The following is an 18123-nucleotide window of genomic DNA, read 5'->3' as shown; positions in this document are numbered from 1 at the left end:
AAGACCTACTGTGTATTTGGTATTGTGTGTGAGGCACAGTGCTAGGTGGCTCAGACATATTATTAGACCATCTAATAACCCAACTGCATTGCCATTCTTGTTCCTGTTGAGGAAACAGGTTTACAATTGCCCCATGTATGGGCTTTCCTCCCAGCCCCATCCAAAGATGCTGTGATCAGGAAGCTGGCCAGTCCCTCCCCAGCATGGGGAGGCCTTTTCTCATTAGCTTTATTTTCCCAGGTAGGAGGGAGCCTGGAATCTCCCTGAAGGCAGTTGGGTGGTTGGCACTTCTCATCTTTGTGGGAGGATAGTGATGCCATTAGCTGAGATGTGAGCAAGAGAGGAGTGAGCTAGCTAGCTTCCTTCTCTCAGGCTTAAAAGGGGCTCTCCTTCTTTTGATATGCTCAGATTTGGCAGATAGAGCCATGTTCCATGTGGTCACACCCTTCAGGATTTGATGGATTTCCACCAGTTTTTTGTTTTGTTTTGTTTTTGTTTTGTTTTTTTGTTTTATTTTGTTTTGTTTTGTTTTGGTATGCTTGCTTTCTTGATTGAAGAAAAGAGTACTAAGTTTTTTGTTCATTCTTGAAGGGCAATTGCTCAGTCCTTTCCATGTCTTAACTGGTCTTCTCTGGACTTTTCTGTGCTATGCTCTTCCTTGAAGTGTTAACCACACTCATTTTTTTTTTTTTTTTTTTTGCATAGATATATGTGCTCATTTCCCCCTATAGGTTAAGACAGCTACCCATCCATTCAGCTTAGTGGAATCAAAAGAGCACAGTCTTTGGACAAATTCTGGGTTTGCCACTTATTAGGAACAGAATTACATTTTTTCATGTGAAGTGGAGGCATATATATAAGATGCCTGGCACACAATTAAGTGTTTAATAAATTAGTCTTAAATTCCTTCATTCTCGAAGACACTGTTATAAACCTGGAATGGTGTATTCATTATTTATTACTGTGTAACAAATTTCCCCAAAGCTTAGCAGCTTTAAACATCACACATTTATTATTCACACACTTGCTGGGGATTAGGAATCTGAGAGTGACTTAGCTGGGGTTCTGGCTCAGGGTCTCTCATGAAGCTGCAGTCTCTGAGGACTTGACTGAGGCCGAAGTATCCACTTCCAAGTTCATTCACATGGCTGATGGCAGGAGGCTTTGAATTCTTACCACTCCCTAGACCTTTCCGAAGTGAGTGGTGGTGATGATGATGATTATGATGATGATGAGAGACAGAGATGGGAGCCAGGCAGCCAGGGGCACACACACACACACACACACACACACACACACACACACACACACACACAGCATGCGCAAGACAGAAGCCACTGTCTCTTTATAAGGATATCCTAATAATGGAAGTGACATCCCATCACTTCTGCTGTAGATATTGGTTACATTGACCAAGGCTGTGACAGTTGTGGGAGAAGACTACACAAGGGTATGAATTCCAGGAGGCAGGGATAATTGGAGACTATTATAAAGGCTGCCTACCACAGATGGGTAGGTCGAGAAGAGGGTAGAAAGAAAGGAATGTCTCTACCCTGAAGCATTCTGTCTGATGGGGAGGCAATCATGTAAACATAAATACCCTACAAGGCAGTGGCTGTACTATAGGCATCAACAGAGTGCAGAGGGAACATTGGTGAGGAATCTATTAACTCTGCCTGGGGGCATCGTCAAGGGTTTCCCAAGTGCAGGTACACTGTGGTGTTCGTGTTCAAGAGCTGTCCTAATGATGCTTGATTTTTGTTTGGCATCTTTTTTTTTTTTTATTTAAAAATTTTTTTTTCAACGTTTATTTATTTTTGGGACAGAGAGAGACAGAGCATGAACGGGGGAGGGGCAGAGAGAGAGGGAGACACAGAATCGGAAACAGGCTCCAGGCTCCGAGCCATCAGCCCAGAGCCTGACGCGGGGCTCGAACTCCCGGACCGCGAGATCGTGACCTGGCTGAAGTCGGACGCTCAACCGACTGCGCCACCCAGGCGCCCCTGTTTGGCATCTTTTTTAATTGAAGTTACTCATTGAGGTGATTTCCTTGGACACTAAAAATAATAACCTACCCTATATAACGGCAATCTGCTGTTTACAAAGTGCTTTCCTATGCGTTACCTCAGTCCACAGAACCGCCTTAGGAGGTGGACGGATTTTATTGCTGTTGTTTTCCTCCCTAGCAGATGAGCTGTAGGGGCGCAAGGTCAGTGTGTCACAGTTGGGGTGGGGTGTGGTGGGTCGAGGCTTGAGCCAGGGTCTTCCTTGTCCAAGCGTGCTGTTCTGGCTCATACCCCTTCCCTTGTGTTTTTTCAGAGTGCTTTGGGCCTCTCATTTTAAAGCAGTAATTTGGGTCATTTCCCCCTGTAGAAGCATTGCACATGTGCTTGCCCATATCAAAGCTTATTTGCCACTTTTATGCCCAATCACTTGAAAGATTTTCTTTCATGAAGAAGCTTTATGAAGAAAATCATTCACAAAGTACAGAAATGTGAATTGTGCTTTTATCAGCATTCACTGTGAAACTTCATTTTGTGAAACTCCCCAGGGGGTTTGAACTTGCTCTTTGGACTATTTATTAGAAGAGGGACCGGAACCTCAATTCCTTAAGCACAAACATGCTTAAAGGACATTTAATGGTTTCAGTTCTCGTTGGAGCCTGGCTGTTTTGCAAGTTTGTTTTAGTCCTTCTGGGTAAGAGGGAAAAGGATTTGGGGACCACACAGGTGTATACGCTGAGGGAGAATCCTCCTTTGTGGCAAAGATGGTAGCATATGGGGTGAGGGTATGCTTGTTACTGTAGCTCGTGTGTGACTAATAAATGCCACCATAGCAACAGATCAACCTCAGTTGTGTGTAATGGTAAGTGCATGGGTCTTGGAAGCAGGCACACCTGGATTTGATCCTGACTCTGTCCTCAGTAGCTCTTGGGAGAGTCATCTAATCTCTCAAAGCTTCGGTTTCTTCATCTATAAATAGGATTATTTGTAGCACCTTTCTCTTAAGGTGGTTGTGGGGATTAAATGAGATAATCTATGTATGAAACACATACACATAGTAGTAAGAATTAAATAAATATTAACCTTAATAGTGACAGTGACGACGATGGTAACAATGTATTTGGGTAGCTGCTATTCATAAGTTCCTTTATTTATGTATTTATTCATGAAACATACTACAGATGTGCTAATAGTGCTGTCTGTGAACAACCAGAGGCTTCAGGGAGTCTTTGGATCTTTTCAAGTCATATGTGCATATATGCATATTTTATGCATGTGTGTGCTTTTCTGATGAGAATCCCCAAGTGATTCTTGACCCCAAAAAGGTTATGAACAAACAAAAAGTTATAAACAACGACTTGGTGTCAGGGATCCACAAATGATGATAAGACTGTTTTCATCTTCAAAGAGTTCACAAAGTGGCAAGGTGGGCAGACTTACAGATGGGATGTTGCAAATGTCCCGTGAGGGTGTAAGTGACAGGGGCCATGTAGAAGCCAGGGTTTGTGAGACAACTTCATGGAAGGAGGGAGTGGATGGTCAAGCCAAGTTAGAAGATCCCAGGCAGAAGGAATAACACCTGGAAACCCAGGCCACAAAACAGTGAGCCGCTATATACTTATATGTCACAAGTAGTCGGGCAGTGACCGTACAAGTGCCCAGGGTGTCCGTGGCCCAACTTGAGGCAAGCAGGTTAGCAGAGAGGAGTTTGGCAAGAGTCTTTTGGGCCATGCTTGGAGTTTAGACTTAATCCTGTGGTTCATGGGAAGGCATTGAAGAGTCGTAAGCAAAGGAGTGACATGGTCAGAGTTGTGCTTTTAAAGAAACACCCCTCTGTGTGTGGGGTGGATTAGAGGAGGAGACTGTGGCAGACAGCGGACCTCATTCCAGTGGGAGATGAGTCCCCGAAGTTAGGCAGTAGCATTGAGGATTAAGAAAGGGGAGAAAATTTAAAAATAAATTAGGACATAAACCAGACTTGCTGACCAGTTGGGTACTGGGAAGGGAGGGGTGACCTGGGTGATTGTCTGGATTACAACTTCTAATGTTCCTGTGGGCCTGTGACCAATTGGACACCTGGCCGGTCATCCTTGAAACCTGAGAAGTATGTCAGACTGTTCCCGGTCCTAGGAATGCATGGTGTTCTGAGGGAATTAGGGGTTACACGTGAAGTACGCAAGAGTGCAGACAGTGATGGGCACAGTAAGTGCTGAGGGGACCAGGAAGGTGATCCCCAGGCTGAAGTGGTCCTGGAGCTCTCCATTGTCATCCTATCCAACAGGCAGTTGTTAGTTTCCAACCTCTGAGTTTGACCTCTCAGCCACGTTCACACCAGTCACCATTCTCTTTGTCTTGAAACACGCTCCTCCCTGGCCTTTTTCAGCCCATGCTCTCTGTCTCTCTGGGACATCTTACTCAGTGGCTTCTGCTCAGTGGGTTCATCTTTCGGCGTGACCTTCTGTTTCTGTGGTCCAGCTGGGGGGCAGCCCTACCCCGTGTGCATCTGCCGAGGTCTTCAGGATCATCTCCCACTGCTTTCCTCAGGTCCTCTGTGCCCCAGCCACCTTGACCTGCCTTTAGGCTTTCCAGTGGGCCATGGTCAGTCTGATCTCTGGGCTGGAATGCTCTTCTTTCCTCACTTACCTGTTCTTTACAGTCTCCCCTCAAAGAGCCTTTTCTTAGGGATAGGGCGACCACTCAGTTTGCTGTTCAAACCAGGATACATTTGAAAGTGAAGAAAAGTTCTATTAATATTAATAGACTCAGAGTGGCCCTCTTTGACTTCCCAGATGCATTTGGGTCTCCCTGTGCTCTCATTGCTCTCTGGACCTCAGTTCGCAGTTCTTACCATGACTTGGTTTGCAGTGATACGTTGGAGTGACTGACTCAACTCTTTCTCCCCCATGGACTGTATGCTTCATGAAAGCAGACATGTCCCTATGTGTCTTTGCCACTTGAGGTACATTGTGCCGCATGATAAGTTCTTAACGCTTAATAAGTGAATAAATCAATGATCACCTCAGATTTGTATTGTCGTGTGGAATGTACAAAGCATTTTCACATCCATTATCTTGTTTCGTTCCTATTGCACTTTGACACGTTTTCTTGTCTCAGTCTACGGAGGATATAAATGTTTTGGTTGCTTAAGATCTCATACCAAGTGACAGAAACAAGTCTGAAACTCTCAGGTCTTCTGACCCCAAATCCAGTCCTTTTTCCAAAAGGGTTTGAAGAAGAGAAAAGAAAAAGATGACTCCCAAATTTAGAACGTAGGTAACTGGGAGGATGGTGCTGACCTTGAGAAAAATGGGGAGTGGGGGAATTGAGAAACAAGGGCCAATTCAAACTGCCCCATGAAAAGCCACATAGCATTCCAGGCTATAGAGAGCTCAGAGTAGAGCCGCAAATGGCCCCTTACCCTCAGGCGCATAAGGAGACAGTTTTTTTTTTGTTTTTTTTTTGTTTTTTTTTTTTTTGTTATTTTATTGTGGTGAAATGTACCCAACAAAATTTATCTTAACCATTTTTAAGTAGCATTAAATACATTTACACTGTTGTGCAACTATCAACTCTAGAACATTTTTCATCTCCCCAAACTGAAGTTCTGTACCCATTAAACAAATAATACTCCATTTTCCCTTCTCCCTAGCCCTTAGAAACCACTGTTTTACTTTCTGTCTCTCTGAATTTGACTACTCTAACTACCTCATGTAAGTGGTTTATTTCACTTGGCATAATGTCTTCAGGGTTTCATCCATGTTGCACCAGGTGCCAAAATTTCATTCCTTCTTAAGACTGAGTAAGTTTACAGTGTATGAATGTATTCTATTTTGTTTATCGGTTGATAGACAGTTGATGGACACATGGACCATTTCCACCTTGGCTACTTTGAATAACGCTGAGCGTTTGTATATCAATATCTGTTCAAGTACCCGATTTCAGTTCTTTTGGGTAAATACTCAGAAGTAGAATTGCTGGATCATGTGACAGTTTCATTTTCCACAGCAGGTTTTTACATTCCCAGTGCCTAAGGGTTCCAATTTCTCTACATCCTTATCAGCACTTATTTCCTTTTTATTATTTTTTATGCAGCCATCCTGATGAGTGTGAAGTTGTATCTCATTGTGGTTTTGATTTGCATTTTCCTAATGATTAGTGATGTTGAGCATCTTTTCATGTGCTTATTCGCCATCTGTATGTCTTCTTTGGAGAAATGTCTATTCAAGTCCTTTTCCCACTTTTTAATTGTTTTTGTTGTTCTTAAGTTGTGAAAGTTTCAAAACATATTCTTATATATGTATTTAAAATATGTTTAAATATATTCAGATACATATCTGATACATGCCTTATCGGATACATGACTTTCAAATATTTTCCCCTATTCCATGGGCCGTCCTTTCATTCTGTGGACAAGTGTCCTTTGATGCAAAAACGTTTTAATTTCAACAAAGTTCAATTTATTCATTTTTCTTTTGTTACCTATGCTTTAGTGTCATATCCAAGAAATCCTTATCAAATTAAATATCATAAAGCTTATTCCCTATATTTTCTTGTAAGAGTTTTATGGTTTTAGCTCTTATGATTAGGTCTTTGACCCATTTTGAGTGATTTCTTTTTATTGTGTAAGGTAAGGGTCCAACTTCATTCTTTATGCATGTGGATATCCAGTTTTCCCAGCACCAGTTGTTGAACAGAATGTCCTTTCCCCACCACATAGTCTTGTCATCCTTGTCAAAAATAATTTGACCATATATATCAGGGTTGATTTCTGCGTTCTGTATCCTGCCCCCTTAGTCTATATGTTTGTCTTTATGCCAGTACCATACTGGTTTTTACTTTGGTTTTTTGGTTCACTACAAAATTGAGCAGAAGGAACAGAGGTTTCGCATATGTTCACTGATCCTACATATGCATAGCCTCCCCAGCTATCAAAATCTCATGCCAGAATGGTACATTTGTTGCAACTGATGGACATACATTGGCACATTATCACCAAAAGTCCATAGTTTATAGTAAAGCTTATTACTCTTGGTGGTGTACATTCTGTGGGTTTGGACAATGAATCATGATATGTATCCACTATTATGGTATTATGTGGAGTAGTATCACTACCCTAAAAATCCTCTGTGCTCCACCTGTTCATGCCTTCCTCCCTCCTAATCCACGCAACCACTGATCTTTTTACTGGCTCTGTAGTTTTGCCTTTTTCAGAATGTCATATACTTGGAATCATACAGCAGTTAGCCTTTTCAAATGGGCGTCATTCACTTAGAAATATGAATTTGAGATCCCTCCATGTCTTTTCTTGGCTTAATAGGTCATTTTCTTTTTTTATCACTGAATAATATTCCATTATCTGGATGCACCACAGTTTATCTAACCCATTTACCTACTGAAGGACATCTTGGTTGCTTCCAAGGTTTGGCAATTATTAATAAAACTGCTATAAACATTCATGTGTAGATTTTTTTCCTGGACATAATGTTTCAACTCATTTGGGTAAATGCCAAGGAGCATAATTACTGAATCATATGTAAGAGTATGTTTACTTTTTTAAGAAACTCTAAAATCTCTTTCAAGTAGCTGTATCAATTTTGCATTCCCATCAGTAATGAGTGAGAGTTCCTGTTGCCCCACATCCTTGCCAGCATTTGGTGTTGTCAGTATTTTGGATTTTGGCCATTCTGATAGTTGTACAGTGGTATCTTACTGTATCTCGTTGTTTTATGTGCTGTTTTGATATCTATAGCTTTGTTGTTAAGTTTTGGCATCAGGAATTGTGATACATCCAACACGTTCTTCCTTCTTAAGATTGTTTTGGTTATTTGGGGTCCCTTGAGATTCCACATGAATTTTATGATAGATTGTGCTATTTCTGCAAGGGAAAAAAAGTCATTTGGGTTTTGGTAGAGATTGCGTTGAATTTGTACATTGCTTTGGGTAGTATTGACAATATAAAGTCTTAGCAATATAAAGTCTTCTAATTCATGAACATGGGATGTCTTTCTACTTATGTATTTCTTCTTTAATTTCTTTCAGCAACATTTTGTAGTGTTTGGCATACAAGGCTTTGCCTCCTTGGTTAAGTTAATTTCTAAGTATTTTATTCTTTTTGATGCTATTATAAATGTAATTGTTTTCTTAATTTTCTTTTTGGATCACTCATGGTTAATATATAGAAAAAAGGGATTTTTGTGTATTGATTTTGTATCCTTCAACTTTGCTGAATTCATCTATTATTTCTCTCTCTCTCTCTGTGTGTGTGTGTGTGTGTGTGTGTGTGTGTGTGTGTGTGTGTGTAATCTTTAGGGTTTTCTACATAGAAGATCATGTCATCTGCAAAAAGATCATTTTGCTTCTTCCTTTCCAATTTGATGCTTCATTTCTTCTTCTTGCCTTTTGCTCTGGCTAGAACTTGTGATACTATGTTGAATAAAAGTGGCAAAAGTGGGCATCCTTGTCTCATTCCTGATCTTAGAGAAAAAGCTTTCAGTCTTTCAACACTGAGTATGATGTAAGCTGTGTAAGTAGTTTTTAAAAAGATCTTAAAAAGAGGTGGGATTTTGAAAGTCCTGGGGCCTATTTAAAATTGAGTTCCTCTGTGTTCTCAGCACCTAGAACAATGTCTGGCACATAGTCATTGTTGAATGAATGGATTAAAAAAAAACACAGTTTCTCAAAACTGAATGAGCTAAAGGCATTGCTGCAAGGGGTGTTGATTTGGGATTCATGAGGTTGGCAAGGATTGAAGGGTGACTGTCAAGGTGATAAGGAGTCATGGGCTGTCGGCTGACATGGAGCAGGTGTCAGTCCCACATTGCAGGCAGTACAGCCACTTGGGTCTTAGTAAACTTTGCTTGGATAGTTTGCTTTTTCGAGAAACTCCCCTGGTTAAGTTATTTTCCCCTTCTCTCTGTTAGCACTTAACAGCTGGAAGAAAATAACATATGTTGCATCTTTTTGTATTTATGACTACTGAATTAATAACTTCAGTCCATTGGATGCAATGAAAACAAGCAAAATGCTATAAATTATAGATGAAAGTTGTTCATGCTAATAGAGTGTGTAACATATGCCTTACTTTGGCACAGCTTTGAAATTATGTGAGTGATTTAAAGGGCTTGAGTCTGTTTGCCTTCATTTTAATTTGGAATAGTTGGAAAACATCAAGCCACCACCATTTCATTGGTGATGCTATGTTCTCCCATTGGAACCTAACTCTCTTAACTTGGAGCAGATAAAAACCCTGATTAGCTATAGTCTTACGATGGGAAAATCAAGTGTTGCATTTAACGTGTTGGCATCTCTCTTCATCTGGACCTTTAATAAGCATGAATTGACACGTCCTCACTTTTTTCCCTTTTTAACAAGGGTCATCTGAGTTACAGATTTTAAAAATGAATTCTGTAAATGTAGAACTTGTTGATAACTTTGAGAGGCAGCAGGATGTAGTGGAAAGAGCAGGCTTTTCTGTCTCACTGCGGGATTTCTGGCTGCTAATTAGGAAACCCTATAGCGTGTGCAAAGAAGGGATAGATTCTAAGGATACAAGGCTGTCTTACAGGATCCAAGGACAGGGGAGACAGCCAGGTTGAGGAGGGTCTGCACCTAGGATCTAGAAGCCCTGGGAGCTAAGGTCAGTCAGTCTGTCACTAGGACCACATGGCCTTACCTTCACTTTTCTCTCTGCACCTGCTCCTTTCTTCTCTCTCAGCAGCCTGGCTGCCTTTGCTTCTTTGTGCTCACAGCTAAGCACAGCTGCCCGGCTCCGGCTTTTTATCTTTTCCAGTTCGAGAGCCAGCAGGGGTGGCTGCCTGGCATGTCTGATTTCCAAATTCCTGGAAGAGAGAATCTGGTTATCTCACCTTGAATCAGACGACCATTCCTGGGTTTGTTCATTTATTCATTCAAAAAGTCTTTATTGAAGTCTTTATTGAGGCGCTGGGGGATACATCCTGCTTCACAGACTCTGTGTGTGTGTGTGTGTGTGTGTGTGTGTGTGTGTGTGTGTGTGTGATTGACATATGGGGGAGAACAGGGAGAGACAATGAGTGAGAGAGCACGAGCAAGAGAGTACAAGCTCATTTTTGGGGGGGGGGGCGGGGACTGACTTGAGAGTTGCAATTTTCAGAGAAAGAGAAGTATGGCTTGGGATTCAGATAGACCTGGATTCAAATCCTGATTCCTCTCCTTCCCAGCTCTATGTTACATTAAGCATATTCAATACCTTTCTCATCCTCCATTTAAAAAAAAATTTTTTTTTAACGTTTCATTTATTTTTGAGACAGAGAGAGACAGAGCATGAACGGGGGAGGGGCAGAGAGAGAGGGAGACACAGAATCGGAAGCAGGCTCCAGGCTCTGAGCCATCAGCCCAGAGCCCGACACGGGGCTCGAATTCATGGACCGTGAGATCGTGACCTGAGCTGAAGTCGGAAGCTTAACTGACTGAGCCACCCAGGTGCCCCCCATCCTCCATTTTCTCACCAGTAAAATGGGAATCATTCTTTCTAGGGTAGTTACAAGGATCAAAATGAAAGGGTACTTGTAAAACCATGAGTACTGTATCTGCCACATAGAATCAGAACTCCACCCCTCACTGGGTGTGACCTCCAGCAAGTTCCTTAACCTGTCTGAAACCATTTCTTCACTTATAAAATGAGAAAGGATATCATTTACTTCACGTGCTAATTTGAAGATTAAATCACGTGATATGTCCAGGTCTCCGGGAATGTGTACGTAATAGACACTCACGATAGTAGCTGCTCCTCTAGTTCTTGTTAATAGTCACTTTTCTCCCCCCTCTGTCTTCTAGTTCCCATTTGGCCGACGCTTGCCTTGTGACATCTACTGGCATGGAGTTTCATTTCATGACAATGACATATTCTCCGGCCAAGTGAACAAGTTTCCAGGTATCTGCTGTTATTGTTGACATTGAAAAATGTTTCTAGGCTGAGCATCAGGGTGCCCTCTTCTACAAGAACATGACAGCATTTTGAGCTCAAACTCAAGGACTCCTAATTGGGACTCGTGGCTGCACTGCCACAGTCAGTGCCCTTACCTTGGGAGGGAGGCTAAGGCAGAGGTACTCAGGATTTAACCCACCAAGAGTTTATTTATTTATTTTTTCAATATAGGAAGTTTATTGTCAAATTGGTTTCCATACAACACCCAGTGCTCATCCCAGAAGGTGCCCTCCTCAATGCCCCTCACCCACCCTCCCCTCCCTCCCACCCCCCATCAACCCTCAGTTTGGTCTCAGTTTTTAAGAGTCTCTTATGCTTTGGCTCTCTCCCACTCTAACCTCTTTTTTTTTTTTTTTTCCTTCCCCTCCCCCATGGGTTCCTGTTAAGCTTCTCAGGATCCACATAAGAGTGAAACCATATGGTATCTGTCTTTCTCTGTATGGCTTATTTCACTTAGCATCACACTCTCCAGTTCCATCCATGTTGCTACAAAGGGCCATATTTCATTCTTTCTCATTGCCACATAGTACTCCATTGTGTATATAAACCACAATTTTTTTTATCCATTCATCAGTTGATGGACATTTAGGCTCTTTCCATAATTTGGCTATTGTTGAGAGTGCTGCTATAAACATTGGGGTACAACTGCCCCTATGCATCAGTGCTCCTGTATCCCTTGGGTAAATTCCTAGCAGTGCTATTGCTGGGTCATAGGGTAGGTCTATTTTTAATTTTTTGAGGAACCTCTACACTGTTTTCCAGAGTGGCTGCACCAATTTGCATTCCCACCAACAGTGCAAGAGGGTTCCCGTTTCTCCACATCCTCTCCAGCATCTATAGTCTCCTGATTTGTTCATTTTGGCCACTCTGGTGTGAGGTGATATCTGAGTGTGGTTTTGATTTGTATTTCCCTGATTAGGAGCGACGTTGAGCATCTTTTCATGTGCCTGTTGGCCATCCGGATGTCTTCTTTAGAGAAGTGTCTATTCATGTCTTCTGCCCATTTCTTCACTGGGTTATTTGTTTTTTGGGTGTGGAGTTTCCCACCAAGAGTTAAAGACTGGAGGCTCAAAAACAAAAAGATGGGATTTTCTGGTCTAATTTCACTAGTGGAAGAACACGATCTTCACCTTCTGGGTTATAATATGAGGGTGTAATGAGGGGACTATATTCTCTAAATGAAAAGCAATAGACCACTTTAATTATTTGCAAGAAACAGAAGTACTGAAATCCTAGGAATAGGTCACAGAAATGGCGTTAGCAGCTTCTATTGTCTTCAGGTATCATAATTGGAGGTACCATTTTTAAAACCAAATACACCAGTGTCCATGTTGGGAACGACAGGCAGAGACAGTGCCTGCCTTTTACCTGGGGACATTATCCCAGTGCACTTTCCTGTAAGGGAGACTTGTGCCAGGAAAATGTCAGAGTCAACACTTTAAGACACCTCCTCACTCCACTCCCAGCCACCCAGTTGCCTTTCCATTTTATTTTTAATCTCTCCCACCCTCTTCTGCTATTGATTGCTATTCATTATTTTTAATGGCTAAGTGAGGAGGGTGGTTAAGGGAGTGGGTGTGCTCAGCCAGGGAGGAACATTGGGTTACGCTGAGGGTGATTACAGCCAAAGGGTCTGTGTCTTGTATTCAGAAATTTTAACTCGATATGCACAAACCGTACTGTAATACAGTAATAAAGAATTTTTTTAAAAAAAATAGCATCACCCTCAATCCCATCCCTCATTTAACAAAACTGCAATGTGAGTACTTCTATATTTCCTCCCAAACCTTAACCATATTTTTGTATCATTTTTGTGTGATACATCAGAGTGTGGTTGCCTGAATACAAGGTGTTTTCTCTTAGCGTGGTATCATTTATGCTTATTTTTATTTTATTTATTTATTTTTAAAAAATTTTTTTTTCAACGTTTATTTTATTTTTGGGACAGAGAGAGACAGAGCATGAACGGGGGAGGGGCAGAGAGAGAGGGAGACACAGAATCGGAAGCAGGCTCCAGGCTCTGAGCCATCAGCCCAGAGCCTGACGCGGGGCTCGAACTCACGGAGTGCGAGATCGTGACCTGGCTGAAGTCGGACGCTTAACCGACTGCGCCACCCAGGCGCCCCTTTTTATGCTTATTTTTAAAAGGGAGAATCAATTTACTCTTTTTCTGGGGCACCTGCCTGGCTCAGTCCATAGAGCATATGACTCCTGATCTCAAGGTCAGGAATTCGGGAATTCGAGCCCCATGGTGGGCTGAGAATTTACTTTAAAGAAGATAATTCATTTTCTTTGGCACGTCCTATGCCATGTCTTTAAGAAAACACCTCTCAGAAAACCCAGTAGCCATACATTGTACACTGGCGAGTTATGCCGCTTCTACTAGGGGGTTTCAATTCAGCGTGCAGACTCCCATGGGCCTCACATCACTCAGATTCGCCTCGAAGGATATAGGGCAGGAAACACAGCTTTCCAGCCAGTCAGTGTCAGGCATTTCTCTCCAGTGGTGTCTCTGCAAGGGTGCCAGGGGCTTGTCTCACCCCTCGAGTGAAAGCTCAGGTTTAAGGGGACAAGACCTACATCAGTGAACACGGGTCTGTCTCGGCTCAGAGACCCCCTAAGAGCCGTATCCCATGTAGCTACTCTAAAGCATGGCTTCCAGGGTCCCCAGCAGGGTCGTGTTAAGTTACAAGAATCATTACATCAGGAAAGCCTGGAGCTATGGCTGCCTACCAGGTATTTATGCAATTTGCCAACCAGGGATCATTTTAACCATATGCTCTGTTGTCTAGTAACACAGCTAACTTTCTACCTTTATTGGTTTCCAGGGAAACAGAGCTAGAAAATTAACCTAAGGTTAGAGGAGGAGGGAGGGTTATGTTGGAGAACAAGAACAATTCTGGTAGCCAGGGTTCTTCCACACGGTTTAATGGGATCGCTATTATTTTCTCTGTCTTCCTGCTCATAAAAGGTGACTTTTTGATGCCGCTCAGAGGACTTACTGGGATATTGAAGGGACGTAATTTGGAAGAGAACAGTCCTTTGAATGAAGACAGAGTTCTTAAGACATGAATCATCAAATGAGGCTTCATTTACATTTCCCCCTATTTGCTCATGGCTCTGGCTTTACTTTTGGAACACAAATGAGAGAAAAGTACCCTCAAGGGACTAGTTTCATTAAAGGTGATACAAGAATATTCATTCCAAACAAGCAAGTTAGCTCCATCCCATATTCCATGTGCCAGCGATTGGAACGTATAATTTTCCACTTTACCAACAGCAGTTAATTAGTTCTAATGATAAAGCAGGCTCTCGAACCTCTAGGCACAGAGGCAGTGTGGCCACACCCTCTGCACTATGGCAGACAGCAATTCTTAGCTATGCCATGATTCCAGAAGGGTCTGTCCTGTGGCTCTAGTTTGTGTCCAGGCTTATCTTCTGTCTCTGATGTATCCCGTTACTGTAACAATGCATCTTCTACGCATTGTGTATCACGTAGAGTAAGTTCTACTGGACGTGGCCAGCAACTGTCAGTGTGTCACATGCCGAATAAACTGGAAACCTTTGGGGATGCATATGGAAGTGATTTATTTTGTTTGTGTCAACACATTCGATTTTAGCCACTTTTCTATGGGCGAGGTCCTTCAAGAAGTGTTATTGTGTCTTAAATGATGAATTAAGACCTTCTATAAAAAATAATCTGATTTAGATACGTCCTTGGCTTTAAGAAAGTCCCAAACTGACAATTCTCAGCTTATAAGCAACAGTTGTTTGCTGAGTTTCAAGGTCTGAGATGCATGGCCTCACATGGCAGATGTTGCCTGAGAGTCCGCCGTGAGGGGGGACTTTCTGTCAGAGAGGGAGAGGGTCCCAGGGAGAAAGCTCTGGGGGCACCTGACTGTCAAGCACTGGGCTGTGCTGGGAATATAAAAACAAGGAGAAAAGCACGTAGGGAGAGAAGTCAAACACAAAATAAGTGCTAGACAGAGGAATCCTGGGATGCCATGGGAGTTTAGAATGAGGGCATGTGACCTAATTGAGATCTGCTTGGGGGACAGACCCTGGAGAAGGGAATTGCCATGTGAACTGAGCCTCCAGGGGTGGATGGGCCTGACCTCCTTGCAAAACGAGGGAGCAGAGTTGGTGCAAAGACGTAGGATGTTTAGACCAGGCTGCTCATTCAGTGAAGGGCGGGTGGCCTGTGATGGTCAGAAAAGGTCAAATGTGATAGCAGCAGTGGACAGGTGACAGGCAGGAACCAGAGGATAGCATTCTTACAGTCTGAAGGTCATGGGGAACCACTGAAAAATTGTTAAGCCAGAGAGTGACAAGGATCAGCTTGCATTTTAGAAAGGCCAGCCAGAGGGATGCATCGCATGGGAGGCGGGTGGAAGGGCTGAGCAAGGAAACAGGGTAGAGCTAAGAGGCCGCTGCAGCGTCCAGGCCAGTGATGAACTTATCGGTGGCAATGGGAACAGAGAGAGAAGGATGGATCTGAAAGCATTTCTTTGTTGTTGGGTGACCGTAATGTGTTTTTGCCAAGAATTATTGTTATCGATGATATTGGGATTGAATAGTGCTCTCGAAGCAGCTCAGGTTTTGTTTTTGTTTTTGTCTTTGTTTTTAATTGGGTTAAATAATAGGTCTGTGTGGGCAAGCCTCAGGATCAGTCTGTTATACTGTTGTGCAGCTTCACAGGGGATAAGACCTACCAGGCCCTGAGACTCCAGTGTGGCAGAGAGGAGAACCCAAGAGTGGCAGGAGGCAAGTTCTTGGCGTGGGAAACCCTACCCAAGTGAGAGGGGAAATCCCACAAGGGACATCTGGAGGTAGACCTCGTTGAGAGACCCGGGTAGGCAGTCAGCCCTAAAAGAACCTGTAAATAGGGATCCAGAGGGCGGGCACAGGGCTAAAGTCACAGGCAGGAGGACACTCGCCCTTGCTGGGTAGTTTTGGGAGGAACAGAGGAGGAACTCTGGAGGGGACAAAGCAAAGGCATTGCAAAGGCGCCAGGAGCAAAAGACAGGTTACTGAAATCTGGGGACAAAGCAATGGAGAAAGTTGAAATCCTCCTTATCTAATTAGCGTACAAAGTCAAGGTCAAAGATTGCCTTGTTCCCAATTTGGTGGGGGTGGGGGGGAAGGAGGGGAGCTGAGGGTTAGACCTAGAACTTCCACCTCAGGTTAGAATGTGTCCCAGAACCTAGGGCAGGGGTCACAGGGAGGGGTCACTTGCCACAGCTGCTTGGAGAAGGGAGGTGGAGTCTAGAGCCGGCAGAGTCTGGCAATGACCGCTCTTTTCACATGTTTACTCTGGGAACGTGTGCTCTGGCTCAGCTAAAAACCCAGCTACTCCGGTCAGCATCTCACTGAGAGAAGATGACACTCCCCACATCTGTCTCTGAGCCACCACCGGGAGCCCAGACACCAGCAGCTTCCGCATGGGGTGTAGTGGGGGGTTGGGGACGCTTTCCCTGGCAGCACCGGGAGGGAGCACAGCCTAGATATGTGGAGGAACAACGGGTTTGGCGGTAAGGATTGAGGGAGGTCTACGCTGGTGCCTTCTGGAGACGGGCATTTAGGCAGAGGAGGGGTGAGCCGTCCATGGCCTGTGGGTCGGAAGTGTCCGGGAAAAGCAGCCACTGGCCTGTAGCGTGCTTCCAAGTTGGCTGTTTTCAGTAGAGAACTACCCGGAGGCTGGCGCAAAAGCAAGCTTGGTGGCAGACCTGTCAGCTCACGTGGGGACTTTAAGATCCACATTGTAGAAGCAGCCCTTGCAGATTTCAAAAGGATACGTACTCAGTTTGCTGGACATTGATTTGCATAAAAATTTTCTAGAGCATTCAAACCACGCTTCTGTGCTCACAGCAATTCTGTGTGTGTTGTGTGAGTCCATCCGATCTGCTCAGGGGTTTCTGAAAGAGAACCTCCTCCTGTCACAAGGCCATTAAAGGGTAGCAAGTACCACAACACTGGCCAGGAGGCTTCATCTACTTGGTGTAAGGTGCCGTATCACAGTTAGTTACGAAGGGTTTTCGTCTAGATTGGTCACCCGGTATTGTCAAAGAAAAGAAAAAAGCTCCAAAAAATGTTGAGATTTTTGTTTTGTGCACTTCGTGTTTGGCTCCAGTGTTTCTAACTCAAAAATTCTAATTTCACAGGGGACTGAAAGGAAACAGCTGTAGTTTTCTAGGCTCATACTTATTTCTCGGGAAGCTCAGAACAGTATCCTCAGTGAGTTTTCTTTAATATCGAAGAGTTCACATCAGGGCACAGTTTATTAGTGCCTTTTAAGCTCCTTTATATCTTGTTTAATCCTTCTCTATCTCCTTCTAAACAAGAGCCAAGAAGCTGTGCATTGACATCTTGAATCTGCGATCTTCAGATTTATTGCTCTTTTTAATATGCTGAGGGAAGCAAGAAGCAGGTTATTAAAACCTTCATTCTCAGATGTTCACCCTTCACTTCCTGAACGTGGGAATTTAGAGAAATCTCATTCATTCTGATTGTGCCCACTTGAAATGTGATAATTCGGACATGCCAAACTGACGTGGAACTGTGTGCTTTCTGTTAAAAATAACTTTTGCTAAACAAATTTCCAGCGTCAGTGATGGAACTGTGTAGCCTCTTTGAGGGTGAAGACCATTTTTAGTGTCCATTTTCAGTGGTGATATTTGCCTCGAGAGATAAGCCTGCTAAAATTTGAAAGAAATTCTGCCTATTTGCTTAACATTCGCTAAGGAATAGACTCTGTGTCTTCCCTTGTCAGAGTTCCTGAAGATGTTACGAGAAAAAAAAAAAAAAATCCGCCATCTTTTAAAATGTTTTATAAGTGAGACATTTGAATCCCCTCTGGGCAAATTAATGAGGTCTGATCAACTGTTAGTGAAGTACTTATAACTGCAGAACTCCTACAGATTCCATTTTTTCCCCCTAAACTATAAATTATGCTATGATATCCTTTCCACTTTGTGTCCTTATTTCAAGGAGACAGATTTTGTGCTGAAAGCTACATATTCTTTTACTTCATACCTTTAACACTCATGAAAGATTAAAACAAAGCAATTTAATTAAGCTTCTCGTAAGGTAGGCAGAGTCCACCAGGTAATGTTCTCGAGGGTATAAGATAGAAGCAGTCCCAGGAATGTATATTGT

The 18123-nt window shown here is 43.1% G+C and overlaps 1 protein-coding gene across 8 annotated transcripts in view; it reads left to right on the top strand.

Moving 5' to 3' along the window:
- Positions 1-18123, top strand: part of TTLL11 (tubulin tyrosine ligase like 11) — a 240147-nt gene that overhangs the window by 41765 nt on the left and 180259 nt on the right. For 7 of the 8 annotated variants that reach the window (XM_086683916.1, XM_086683911.1, XM_086683910.1 and 4 more), the window contains one exon: positions 10818-10914. The exons of the other annotated variant lie outside the window; for it this stretch is intronic. In XM_086683916.1, the coding sequence (XP_086540042.1) occupies positions 10818-10914 (97 nt within the window). Of the gene's footprint in view, positions 1-10817; positions 10915-18123 lie in introns of those variants that run through there. 8 annotated transcript variants of the gene reach the window in all.

Source organism: Puma concolor, chromosome D4, assembly GCF_028749965.1.
Source record: "Puma concolor isolate L17-30 chromosome D4, mPumCon1.1.hap2, whole genome shotgun sequence".
In the NCBI taxonomy this organism is placed as follows: domain Eukaryota; kingdom Metazoa; phylum Chordata; class Mammalia; order Carnivora; family Felidae; genus Puma; species Puma concolor.
The sequence above is the reverse complement of the archived record's forward strand: the minus strand, read 5'-3'. Positions and strand labels throughout refer to the sequence as shown.